Here is a 14,117-nt window from a genome sequence, read left to right as displayed (position 1 = left end):
GTTAATAGTAATAGGTTGTTTTTAAAGTTGAGCAACCCAAAGTTATATCAAACAATGGTTCACAACTGATCAAGGGGTCATGAACAGAGTAAGCCACGAGAAAAACAGCTTTTGTTGTTTATAAATCATTTTAAGTGGTTGCTTCAAGACATAAGAACCATAGTTATAGATGTGTTAATTGGCAATATATCCGGGAAGCCATCTTAATGCAGAAGTAATTACAACTTGTGAGTTATGAGGACACATTTCCATTTATGTGCAATCATTTCACGCTTATTCCACTGTGTTTTTATCTTCTTTACTAATCCCACCCATGGTCTGTTTGACTCCGTATTGTTGTGAAAGAGTTTGTGGTACATCTATTAATAACTCCCTTAAGCTTCAGACTTGATGCTTATTAAAGAGGAAAACCTTCACTTGACAATGAGGCATTCAGTTTGTACGTCTCTCTGCAGGGAGGAGTCCTTCCTGCTCTATAAAGAGGCCGCACAGCTGAACAGACAAAGCACACAACACAGAGCGCATAACAGCCAGGTGATGGATCACAACCAGAGGTAGAGGAGTTGATTCACGTTTGTGTTATGATCATTTATCCTGCAAAGATTCAAATTAACCTTTTAGAAAGCTGCCAGTGAGAAGTTGTAATCCCTTTAAAAGCAGGAATCACGGCCAGTTGATAACAACAAAGACCTGTTTTTGATTTAAAAAGCCAACAGTAAAAATGTGCAAGCAAAATTAGACAAAATGACCTTTGTACCAGAATATTTACTGCAGTGGTGTGAAAAATTTAACATCTCAATCAGAACTTAAGTTTGATTTTGCAGCCCAAACTTTCAGAAATGTGTTCAGACAGTAAAGTACTTAAAGCTCCTTTAAGGCACTTTCAGTCTGTGTTGATTTTGGCGCCCCCTGTGGAGAGAGTAATACCTATTTTTTTCTAAGCATATTTTAAACTGTACGTATGTAAGAGGTGTATTAAAAAATCTCACCCTGCTTCTTTTTAGCATTACTCGCTGTGTAACCTGGTTGTACAAATGGAAACAGTGGCTGTTCTGGCAGCGTGCTATTAATTGCTTCTCCTGACACCTACCCTGCAGCAGTGTTTAAAGGCATTAAATATACCAAATTATACATAATCAGTCTTGTCGCGGGTGTTCTTGTATGTTCTTGTAGGAACTATAGAAGCTACGGTGTTATTTTCAGTCAGTTTTATTACCATCCAAAGATCCCCACAGGAGCTTTAAATACATTAACACAAATACAACTTTGAGGCATTTGTGCCAAACACATATTTCAACCTAATGCTACTTTATTTTTCTCCCTTTAGCAAATGAAACAAGTTAATATTGTGATTTTATTTCAACAAATCTTCTAATTAGTAATACATTTCTGTATATCCTTATAGATGGAGTGTGTGGTGCTCGTAGATAGAAGAATCTGGCGACCTAAAAGTGTTTGACACTCGAACAGTTAACACAATTCAACTAAAGTACCAGAACTTCTTAAATATTAAGTGTTTATAACGACACAGTTATATATGTAAATAGATAAATAAATACTTCACTCCTATTTCTAAGAGACTTTTTATTGAAGATGTGTAAAAACTTTTACTGACAGATCTACTTCATTGAGTCATTTTTTTCCACCACTTATCAGCAATAAATGTAAGTCAATAATTAGTCATTCATTAATTCTAGAAGCATTATATTCAGGGTTGTATCATGGGTTTTAAGAAGATAAGCTCCTACATGAATTAGTTTGAATACTCTCAATTTACTAACAACACCAGCTGTATGAGCAGTATAAGCGATTAAAACTTGTTTTCCATTGAGAGGAAATCCACCATGAAACAGAACTATCATTAAATGTACTGAAACAGCTCTATCACTGAGCGTCTCTCCTCCAGCTTTCTCAAAAACAATAAGATCAGAATGTTGAGTGACACAGAGACCATGTGATTATGTCTTCTTAACAATGTGTCTGTTATCTCAAAATATATTTCAGCCCATATGTGCATCCAGGACAATCACAGTCACATGTGATTACAGTCAAAAAGAGCAGTGATCAGAGGACTATCCTAAATGAACTGTCAATCTCCATCTGAGGGTTAGCAAATACAACAAGCTGTAAATCCTCACGCTCAGTGCAGAGTGCTTTTTTTTATCACAGAGTGACACACAGCTGAGCCGTATCAAAGTCCAACCACACCACCTTCTTCACATCAGTCAGCCTGAGTCACAGCGGCTGACACAGATGAAATAACTGAGGATGGATTAGAGGCAATAAACTGATGAACTGTCAACTGAGCAGCTGATGGACAGATGCGGCAGCAGCAGGTTACTGACGGAGAGAGAGAAAGGTGGAGGGATGACAAGAGGAGAAATCATTCATGTTTGAGAGAGAGAAAAGAGTACACTATTTTATTTCAGAGGCAAATTAGAACCTTTTCACTTCCCTTCATTTATTTAACCATTACAGATGACGGTGAATAGGAAGAAGAAAATATGAATGAGTAAGAATTTTCCTTTTCTCTGTCGTAGCCTCGAGTTCTGTGTTTTTAATCTCTGCTTTTCAAATGAAAAACAAATTCACCTGACTTTTTCCTGCACCTTAATATGATTACAGTGTGTCCACCAAAGTCTGTAATCAGAGCCGGAGCCCCCAGCGACGGTCTGTTCTTCTCATCAACAGCCTGCTATTGAGAAATAACAGACTATTGCTATGAAATGTTGCCAAGTAATGACCAATCACAATCAGCCGTGTAAAGTAACTATGCAATGTTGGAGGTGATTGAGCTGGTGCAGGAACAGAGCTGTTAGCAGTACATGATGAAGGATAGAGGAAATTATCCAAGCCGTTTCTCCACCAATTTTCCCCGACACAATTTCAGGGGACTCACAAAGACAGAGATTAAACTGGAAATGACTCAGTCATAAAAGAAAGGTGCCAGGTACCGTACATTTGATGTTTTATCTCTTACACAGGTCGTTCTCCAAATCACAGGAATGAACATTTCCTTTTATTGCACATGTTTTTGTTCCACTTATTCTCTGAGGTGAATTACCACTTCTTCAGAACTCCTGTCCCTGAACTCTCTGCTTTACTCTCATTGTTAGAAGCCTCAGTCGCTCTGTCAAGATGTTTCTAAAGGAATTTTTTCGACTGGAGGAACTAAGGACTTCACCCCAAAACTACATGCATTTCGACTGGAGGAACCAGGATCTAAATTTAGTTCAGGAGTAGTTAATCTCCCCCCTGAAAAGCCTCTGCTTGGGTGGTAGTACTTTTCAAAGGTCCCAGGACTTTTGGGAGCAGGGACTGCAATGCTGAGGTGTCTGATTGGTAGATTCCCTGTAGTGTTTTCATTCCGCCCGTCGTCCACAATAACATCACACACATGTGATTCACTTGATTTCTCTTTCTTTCATTTGTTTTTATTTGTTCTATCTGTTTTGTATGTGTGTGTACTTTTCAAAAGAAGAGGCTGTGATTCAATTGATTTAACAGCTCTGTAATAGTAGTCTTCTCTTAATCCATCGCGAATACATCTCTCCTGGTGTTACGGATTTTAAAGTGACCCTGTAAACTGGAGACCTTCAGCTAAACGTAACGGTGTTTGTGGAGTTTACACAGTTGTTGAAACACAGGAGGAGTTCTCGGGAATGCATCCTAGTTTAGTTTTTTATTAAGATTTCAAAAGATCCTCATCAGATAATTATTCAATGAACATCTTAAGACGTTTATGAGGGATGCATCTGGCTGAAAGTCGGCAGTTAAAGCTGGGGTTGGTAGTCACGGAAAACTAGCATGAATTTGAATGTAGCATTTCCTCAGGACTCAGTCTAACCCCTCCCCTCCTCCCCTTGGAGCTCCTCCAAAACGACGTGACTGATTCAAAACTGGTGCTCAGCACATCGTTTGTGTTTTGCACTGCGTCAACTCAAGTCTCACTCAGCGGTAAGAAAACACCAAAACATCATCATAGTGGACGGGATTTGATTGGTTTCATAATTTGGCTCCTGATGGCAGGGATTGGTTGGTGTTTTCCCAGGTTTACAACGGCTGTAGATAGCGGCTTTTTTCGCTCTTTTTTAAGAACACATTATGTATTGATTGCCATCGGGACATAAAGATCATTTTAACCAGTATAACAAAAAGTGTATCTAAATCTGACTACCAACCCCAGCTTTAACAGTGAGTTTTTTTGTTATTTGTTGAAACACCTGGGCAAAATCAACTCTGTTTATCTATTGAAGTAAATAAAAATGCACACAAATTCCGTGGATAGATTAGAAAAGTTGATTTTTATTTACTGCAAACAGAACTACAATACAGTATTTCATACAATTCCCAACCCGTCTACTTTCTGACACTAAAAGTCCACTGGACAGGAGAAGACAAACACGTTAGGAGGGCCTCTCCAGTCGGACTGTTCAGACAATCTATTTATAACAGTGGAATATGTTTGCTCACAGAAATGAGTAAACTTCTTTATAATGCTCATTCTCTGAAATCATCATTTTGGGGATCAGTTTGCATTCAGATATCCCGGCTTTGTTTATCATCAGGTGTGCTGTAGTGATTATTATTTCTGGATATCATCAGGTTTGATCAAAAACATAAGTGGCCCGCAGCACTGAGCCTCCATCTGCTCAGTTTCTAACCTTAAATACATCAGTGTGTGTTTTGTTCTTATGTACCAATAGTACGAAAATCTAAATCAATTCACTCATTTAACTCTCTGAAGCCAGCATGGTCTGTTGGAGGAGTGTTCAACGCGTCAAAGGGTGAGGAAATACAAAATATTTAGTGCATTAATAATTTCTAAGAGCCTATTTAACTTAATCACAAACGATCTGTGATTCTGCCTATTCACAAACTTTCAGTACATCATTTCATTGCGTGGCATTGAAGTGGTTATCCAGCTGCTACAGTTTACCTAATGTAACAAAGTGACATCAAGGCCATCAGATAAACAGATCAACAGATAATTTGATGTACAAGTAACATCTCTGAGTGATTTCATGTGTCTTCTATCTGCAGATATGAAGGATGACTATGATTCTCAACCATGTGATGATCCGTCTAACAGCAGAAGTAGTTCAAACAGTATAAGGCTCTGGGGTGAGAAGTAACTGTGTTCATCCACGGCAAACCACTCGTACAGTCTTTAGCATCACCTTTCTCTCACTTGTGTTTATTGGAACATGGAGTTGAAGGATCGCCCGATAATGAGTCGACGAATCTCGCTCGTGCCGGCGCCGATTTCGTACAGCTTTGCATCACGCAGGAATCGCCCCATGGGGTAGTCGTTGATGTAGCCGTTTCCACCTGTTAAGCGGAGACACAAGGGTTAAAAATAGAGTGAAGCAACAAAGCCGGTCGATGTGAAGTGCACTGCAGAAATAAAATGCACATTACTCCATTCATAAATAGAACAAAACAAGTCGATGAGTTTTATTCATCTTTGTCACTCGGTACCAATCAAACTTGTGTTGCATGGCTTCAAAATGAGTATTTATTACAACTAATTACCACCAATCTGCATAATAATGACTGATTATGAAAGAAGTCATCAACTATTCACACTGAAGGAACTTGATGTATCATTTTTCATCCCATTCTTTGTGAATAATGATAGAAATAAGGGCAAAATAAAGCGATGATGTTATCTACGGTCAGTTTCACAAAAGGCTGGCATCAAGGAGACAAAGTGTTAAAATGAATGACTGAGGATAATACTTTACAACGACGCAAACACAGCTTACAACAAAATCACTGTGAAGTGTCGGAGAAGCACTTTTTAAAGGCCAGGTCTCATTTGAAAGTCATCTTGTAAGCAAATCTATTTCCTCTCCTCTTCAATCAGTCTTCTGTAATTCATTACTCTCACTACTCCTCACTTCAATCCATTTCGTCCTAATACAGTAAAGTCCTCTTCAAGACTAAACTCTGGAAGTTTAACATGTAACTCCTCCTTTCACACTCCACCGCCGATAAGCTCCCCACAACTCATTTGTGGGTGTGCTATTTCCTGACCAAAGTTGCTGCACCTGAACGCCCCACTTCAACCCAACACTCTTTACACAAACAACAGGATGGCTGAGCAGGGCGTCATCACATTCACCTCATAGGAGGTACATCCCTTAATTCAGCCCAAACCTCAGAGTCTAATCTCTGTGTGACTCAACAAATGTTCTCATGTGTAAATGAGATTCAGCTGACTCAAGTAAAAGTAACTCGAGCAGTAAAGTTCTGCATCAACTCTGATTGGAATAAAAGCTCCTATACTAAAAAAGAAAAGATGAAACTTTACATTAAACTTTCATTTGAACCTCTGATTCTTACCCAGACACTGAATGCCATCCAGAGCGACCTGAGTGGCGTTCTCTGCACAGTACAGGATCACTCCAGCACAGTCCTGCAATGACAGCACAAGTCAGCACAGTCACTGCAAGCCGTGGTGGTGAATTAAATAACCTGGGGTTGTTGTAAGTACACTTCAGCAAACAGTAGAATGAGATGCAGACAGGAGGAAGGGCATTTATTTAAAGGATTAGAACATCTTCCTTTCTTTGTTCGATCCAGTAAATATAGCAGAATGTAAAAACACAACATAATTTAAGAGTATTATCTCTGTATGCACTGACATCTACTCTTTCTAAACACCTTGCAGAATTAGATCAATGATTTTAAATCCTCTCACCATGGCACTGAAGTGTCCTTTGTCACAAGCTCGGGCCACATTGTACAAATACTGCCGACAGGAGCTCAGCCTGGTGTACATGTCTGCCATCTTGCCTTGCATTAGCTGCAGACACATGGACATAAAGCATTGTGTTTATATGATGCTGTATGATTACTGGGACTTTATGATCTCTTGTATCAGGTGAAGAAGGTCAAACCTGAAAGTGTCCGATTTTCTGTCCGAACGCCTCTCTGACGTGAAGGTAGGGGACAGCGAAGTCAATGACAGACTGCATGATGCTGAAATGTAAAGAGGATGTTTAGACTGATGGGCAATTCAAATACGGCCTCATTGGGTCGCGGATGCAGCAGTCTGAACAACTCGACTCAGATATCCCTCTCCCAAGTAACATTCTCCAGCTCATCTTGGGGAAGCCTGAGGCATTCCCCGGCCAGATGGGATATGTAGTCCCTCCACTGAGTTCAACTTTAAACAGTTGAATCAACTTCTGATCTGAACTAGGGATTTACATTTAGTTGACTAAACAATTAAATGTTGTCACCATCGAAAGTCGGCACTAAAAGTTCTATTAGGTTAAATAAAATCATTAATACTATTATTATTTTAGGCCCAAAATGTCAGTTATATGTTGAGTCTAAGCTGAAGTGCAGCCACCCACCACCAGCCTGGCTGTAGCTCCAGTTAAAGGCCTTGGCTGTAATGCTATAATGCTCTACTACAAGGATGTAAACAAGCACAGATGACAGATGGGATACTTTAGTGTGATTTGTCAGTATTTTGATCTATGGAGATAAAGACCTTTAGATCATCTAATTAGTCACAATTTGAATTTCTGTTTGCATGAGAAGTAAATTAGTAGTTTGGGAACATTCCTTGTTTAAACTTACCCAACAGGTCCTGATGCCAGCACCAGCCTCTCCAGATCCAAGCCGCTCATCATGACATAAACGCCTTTGTTCAACGGGCCGAGGATGTTCTTCTCTACAGCAAACAGAGAGAAACGTTTAGACTAAAACAGGACACATGGGCAGTCCTGACAGGAGACAAAGAGATTAAAAGATCACTCGACACACATCCAGTGAACATTTGGCATTGTGCTTAAACACACACCTGAGATCTTGCAATCTTCAAAGATCAGCTCACAGGTGTTGGATCCCCTCATGCCTAGTTTGTCGAGCTTCTGTGCTGTTGAGAATCCTGGCATCCCCTGCATGATGAAAATACACGTGTACAAGCAAAGCCAGCTCTTATTTCTTTCCCATTACTCTGTTATTCGATAAACTGCAAGACTGATTACCAGAACAGATGGAAAAATGTAGCCCCGAGGTTCAGAACAGTAATTGACTGGATTACCTTTTCAACAATGAAAGCTGTGATCCCTCTCTGATTGGCTTCAGGATCTGTCTTTGCATAAACAATAAGGACGTCTGCATCAGGCCCGTTTGTGATCCAGAACTTATTGCCATTCAGGATGTAGTAGTCATCTGTAAAAATATACACGTTTAAACAGTTTATAACAACAGATTATCACAGCAGAATCACTAATTAATGAGCTTACTTTTGGATGAAATAGCTGTGTATTAATGAATGTGGTACAGCAGGTTTGAGTGTTAGCCTATGGCCTTAGTCACCATCTCATGATAAATTTAACCTGACTTGACATTTTTCTTATACTGGAACTCAAGTGGAAACACACTCCTCTGGTTTACCCCGAAAAAACAAACTAACAACAACACTATCATATATTAAATGTGCTTTAACATTAGTCTGTGTTTATCAGGCATGAAGTGAGGCACAGCAAAAGTGTTCACACCTTTGAGCTGATGGCACTCTGACACGTCTCACTCACTTAAGTGGTGTATTTATAGAACACCCGCCTCAGCTATACTATACTATTTGAAGGCCTGTGTAATCACAACAGGATACTTTGTATTTTCTGATTTGACCTTGTCAGTTATTAATGAATGATGAACACTGATAATGTCTGTTAAAATCAACTTAATGTTTTGGCCACATGGAGGCAGCAGAAATCATTACCCTTAAAATTGATGATGTTGACTTTAAATCAACCTCTTTAATACAAACATTTATTTGGTGGTCTGTAAACCGAGAACACATTTTCTAAAACTTGATTTTCTAAGGACATAAAGTTCAGAGAATAAACTAAATGCAGGTTTCCAAAAAAAAGTCAAATAACATTTGATTGTGGTACACTTCAGGTAGCAGACCAAAACTGTAAAAGTCAAAAATAGGGCTGTTTTCGAAACCACCTACTATACTAGCAGTATGTACTGATTTGGCCAAAATTCAGTATGTAGTAAGTAGTATGTGAACAAGAGCAAAATCTGCAGTATGCCAAAACTCCCTGGATGTCTATTGATTTTGGAAAATTTCACAGTATGCATCAGACCAGTCTGCCTTGCCTACTGTTCAGCACAATGCACAGCGCTCGTTCCGCTTTTTCTTTTCTCTTCTTTTTTGACAGGGGGAACTCAGTTTTTAGGTGCTGTGAAAATTATTAAATTCCATATAAACCACTTCTTAACTTTTTAAATCATAAGTGATGCTAAAGAAGCAGTTTGGCTATCAGCTTGTCCGTTGCTTACTTCCGCTTTTTGAAACCGGAAATCCAGTGACGTCTGGCTCAGCATACTGTTCGAACAGAACACTCAAACTACATATGACCTTGAAATACAGTATGTAGTTGGCAGTACCTACTGCCTACTACATTAGTAGGTAGTATGTAGCAGGCCGTTTCGAAAACAGCCAAGGTCTTTGGTTTCCTACCTTTCTTCTTAGCCTTCAGTTTCATCGATACGACATCAGAGCCAGCATTAGGCTCACTCATGGCGAGGGCTCCTACATGCTCTCCTGTCATCAACTGGAAACAGGATAAACAACTACAATCAAGTACTGGAATCATATTTACACATTTTTAAAGTTAAAGTGCAACTTGCACGTTGATCTATCTACAACATTAATAAATAACTTTGTCTGAAAAAAGCTGTTGCAAAAGTTAACAGTTGTTTTTATGTTTTACAAGACATAAGCATGCAAATTTAGAGGGAAAAGTAGTCATTTTCAGTGACACTACAAAAAAAAACCCTTTTTCTTCTACCCCCGTCACATTCAGGACTCAGGCTCTCCCACTCGGCCTCCTCTCAATTATTAGTAGTAGGAGGCTGAAAATACAGGCTGGCTTTCTGACTTTTTGCACGAGATGCAGTGTGGAAAATAATTATGGACTGAAGTCAAAATGAAATAAACTTTATTCATAAGTATAATGATTCTTCTGCAGTTTGACTATTTATCTCTTAACAATGAGGTCTAGGGGCGCTGTTGTCCTAGAGGTTTAAGTGCGCCCCATAGAGGTTATAGTCATTACCGCCTGGCTTCAACCATTTGCTGCAAGTCTTCCCTGACTCTCTTCAGATCCATGTTGTCATATCTTCACTGAGTTATTACAAACTAACGACCTGTGACACCTGCACGTTAAACTTTAATGATGTGAAGAAAGAGCCGCTTCGGTCCTCACCTTCGGCATGTACTTTTCCATCTGATCCTCGTTGCCGTGGCGGACCATCTGGTTGACACAGAGGTTAGAGTGGGCGCCATAACTGAGAGCAATGGCTGCTGACACTCGTGACATTTCCTCCATCACAATGACGTGGTCGAGGTAGCCCAGTCCCGTGCCCCCATGTTCCACTGGAGAAGACGTGTTGAGGAAAGTATAATTAATAATTAATTCATAAGAAATTGGTATTCAGTCCATGCTTAAATATAAACATGAGTAACCTGGAGCAGTGATGCCAAGAAGTCCCATATCTCCCATGTCTTTCCAAAATTCCTGATGGAGCAAAATTAAGATGTTGAAAAGACTGAAATCCTGTCCTAAGTATGATGTTAAATTCATCAATTCAAAGACACCCTCACAGATAAGATAAAGCATGCAAGGAGAGAGAATCATGTTCATAACAATATCTCTGCATCCCCTTTTTAACTCATTAATAGTACACTGTACCTTTAAGTGTTCAACTCACCCGCATTGTAGGAAACTCATTCTGCTTGTCGATCTCATCAGCATGAGGTGCAAGCTTCTCTGCCAAGAATTTACGAACAGTGTGCCTGAGCTGTGAAAACACAAACAAATTTACACATTACTCCATGTAAGTCATCAGGTCATCAAAATGCAACGAACCGATCAAAAGGACCTGTGGCTGATTGAGACAGTAATTGTATCTCAATGTGAAATAAGGATGCAACAATGTGATTTGAAATTCAGTAAATTTACTTGAATATATTTTTTGAGTATCTGTACTTTACTTGAGTATTATTTTTTGGGGAACTCATCCCTTTTACTCCACTACATTTGAAAGACAAATATAATACTTTTGACTCCACTACATTTCTATCAGTGCTCTAGTTACTCACTACTTTTGCTCTGAAGTCAGCTCATGAATTTTATTTTCTGAAATCCGATCCCAAAGATCGTTAACTGTTCGTGTACTTGTATTTGGTTTGTCTAAATGGTGTAGCCGTACCTCGGTTGAGCGTAGATCAAATGCAGATAAAACATTATTCAGATCAGTCCGTTCATTTAGTCGTGGTGATGATGGCTACAGCCGAGAAGGATGATGATTCTCTACCTGAGCACCATGGCCATATTTGAAACCCACATTTGAAGTTTTTAAATAAAGAATGATTCGTATTGTTGTAAATCTCTGATCTGTTTACCACACAAACTTCATCACAGCCTACAGAACATCACCATCTAACCTGAGAAAGCATGTGGAGGTCTGTAGATGACAAACCTGTTTTATTCCAGATGAACATTTTAAACTTGTCTGTATTTGTAGTAACTTAGTTTATATTTCAAGGTATACTTTTTATTAGATATGAATAATGCTTTCTAGATGTTCATTGCAGAATGTACACGCATGCATTCTTGACTGCTCTCATGCTTTGTGAAAATATGTTTTCGGATATTTAAAAAAGTACTTTGAATACTTTTTATAAAAGAAAGTACTCCAGAAATTTAACTCAAGACATAATCTGACTGAACTTTCACTTGTATTTGAGTAATGTTTGACCAGGAGGATCTACACTTTGATTTAAGTAATGAAAACATGTACTTTGTCTACTAATGCTTATATCTGACATTATTACAGATGTATGAATCTTCATCATATATCTTCATACAGCCCAGGAAATGAGAGCAGCCTCTATCATCCAATCAGATCCTTTATATGACCCCCCTCCCCCTGTCCTCCTCACAGCCTAACTATCTTTGAAGAAAACAACACTGACCTCATGCCACCTTGCCACATATTCATAAAAGTGACTGTAAAGTGTATTTTAAAGAGTCATAAGTCTCAAAAGCATCTACATGAAGATAGCAGAGCTGCTAACGTCAGCTAGCTAACAGGGCTAATGGTGCTAAAGCTGACTACAAAGCTGCTCGTGTGGGATTTAATAATGCTGTTTACTTTAGTAATAATGAATGCAAACTGAATTAAGTGGTAAATAAACTGCATTTACACAAAGGAGCTGTCAGGAGGGAGTAGAGTTAAGCTAGGTCGCCCAATATCAAGGTCTTCTCTTTGCTAATGTTATGTCATCACGTCCTTAAGTAACTGTTCCTCTCGTCTTCTGTTTAACTTAAAACTCTACTTTAATTTGTTTTATGTAACTATGGTTGTTGTTTTTCTGCTGTTTGCTTATCTACACTGATGTGTTAACTCTGTGCAGCTACCCTGCATGGCTAACCTGGATCTGCTCCTCTGTGAGTCCGTTCACAACATCGTCCACGGGGATCGAGGCTCCGGCGCATCCTCTCCTCGACACCGCGGGGATGGACAACCTGGAGCCGAGACGGAGAGCGTTTCTGACGGCGAACATGACTCTTCTTGGTGAGGGGGGAACGGTAAGGTGAGGAGAGATAAACCCAAAGGTGTCAGGGGTGGATGGATGTCAAACCCGGGGCTGGCTGCCCTTTAGAACAGTGGGAAAATAAGAGGTCTCACTCTGGTTCTATTTTCAAGGACCAGAAGCGTCACCAGCAAGTGTTGTAAGCGTCTTCTTCTGTCCTCTCATTGGCTCATCTTCTTCTTCTCTTGTTGTAATGGCTTAATTATAATGGTGCATACCGCCACCTACTGGGCTGGGTGTTTAACAACAGGGTTTTATACTTCAGGTCACATTCTACATAATGAAGACATGAAAACAAAAAACTAATCATAAAAGAAAATTAAGCAACTTAGTAATAAATAGTGATAAATAAATGAATACGTAAATACGAAAGAGGATTAGGGCCACTGAAAAAAAAAAAAATTAAGGTCAGATTTTTTTTCAAATTATTATTCTGAGATTCAAGTCAGAATTCTGAGAATAAAGTCAGAATTCTGACTTTTTTTCTCAGAATTCTGACTTTAATCTCAGAATTCTGACTTTTTTCTCAGAATAATAATTAAAAAATTGTTTTGACCTTAAATATATATTTTTTCAGTGGCCCTTGTCCTCTTCCGTACATAAATGAATGGTTAAATAAATAAATAAATAATAATACACTCATTGGTTCATTCGTGCCACTGAGTGGACTGGAGTATGTATTGATCAAATGCTTAATTGACTGTTATGTAACTGCATAAGATGAATGTAGCTCAGTTTATTTATGTCCCTTTCAACTTTTATTCTACAACATTTAAAGGAGATATACCTTCTATTTAAATAAATGTATCTGTAAGTGTGTGTGTGATATTTACCCACTAATATAACTGCTTCTGAATTCCCCATCAAATACAATTCGTTTTTCGCCTCTTTTCTCTATTTCTCTTCTTTCAAGCTCTCTGTGACCTGCTTGGCCAGGTGCACTCCTCGAGCAAGTTACAACTATGAAAAAATGAAAGCAATAGAACTAGGTCTCAATTACATTATCAGAGCAAAATTATTAGAGGCATCAACCTGAGTTACATTAAGTTGTGAGGCCTCCAGCAGCATTTCTGGGGTTTTTAACCTGTCCAAATCAAACTATAAAGGAGCTCCATGTGGCCTTGCATGAAGGCAATGCATCTATGTGAAAGGTGAGCCATGTGGGATTTCCACATGGGTCTCGTATAAATTAAAAACTTCATACTGAGTTTTTTTGTAAAGTTATTAAAGAAGCTTTTACATTTTTTTTTAAGTACCTGGGACACTTTTATGAATATGCCAGAAATGAGGACTTATGTGATTTATGTACTAGTGAATAGATAAGATCATTTTATTTGAGTTTGGGATTGGAAGATCACCTTGAAAGATCAGGCAAAAGTAGAGGGCGATACTCTGACCAACCACAGCACTCATATATCTGAAAGGTATCGAGTGTTTCTGACCCCAGGGGGCCTGTATGAGAAAAGGATCTTCATCCCTG

General features: G+C 38.9%; 1 protein-coding gene across 1 annotated transcript; it reads right to left on the bottom strand.

Moving 5' to 3' along the window:
* Positions 1-4,285: 4,285 nt before the first annotated feature.
* On the bottom strand, positions 4,286-12,794 carry ivd (isovaleryl-CoA dehydrogenase). Its single transcript, XM_034675440.1, has 12 exons — positions 12,476-12,794; positions 10,750-10,839; positions 10,505-10,556; positions 10,245-10,414; positions 9,497-9,590; positions 8,063-8,193; positions 7,820-7,916; positions 7,597-7,690; positions 6,906-6,987; positions 6,707-6,811; positions 6,349-6,421; positions 4,286-5,331 (listed from the first exon to the last, which is right to left on the bottom strand). Exons 1-12 carry the CDS (start codon positions 12,605-12,607, stop codon positions 5,198-5,200), a joined length of 1,254 nt encoding a protein of 417 aa, XP_034531331.1. The 5' UTR covers positions 12,608-12,794; the 3' UTR covers positions 4,286-5,197.
* Positions 12,795-14,117: the final 1,323 nt, after the last annotated feature.

Source organism: Notolabrus celidotus, chromosome 22 (genome assembly GCF_009762535.1).
Source record: "Notolabrus celidotus isolate fNotCel1 chromosome 22, fNotCel1.pri, whole genome shotgun sequence".
NCBI lineage: Eukaryota > Metazoa > Chordata > Actinopteri > Labriformes > Labridae > Notolabrus > Notolabrus celidotus.
The sequence above is the reverse complement of the archived record's forward strand: the minus strand, read 5'-3'. Positions and strand labels throughout refer to the sequence as shown.

Bases quoted from the DNA above. Each gene is read 5' to 3' on its own strand.
- ivd (XM_034675440.1), bottom strand. From the start codon at position 12,607: ATGTTCGCCGTCAGAAACGCTCTCCGTCTCGGCTCCAGGTTGTCCATC. The intron at 8,194-9,496 runs GTAGGAAACCAA...ATATTTTTACAG, and splicing joins ACTGAAGGCTAAGAAGAAAG to ATGACTACTACATCCTGAAT. The intron at 7,691-7,819 runs GTGTGTGTTTAA...TGTTTGCTGTAG, and splicing joins TGAAGATTGCAAGATCTCAG to AGAAGAACATCCTCGGCCCG.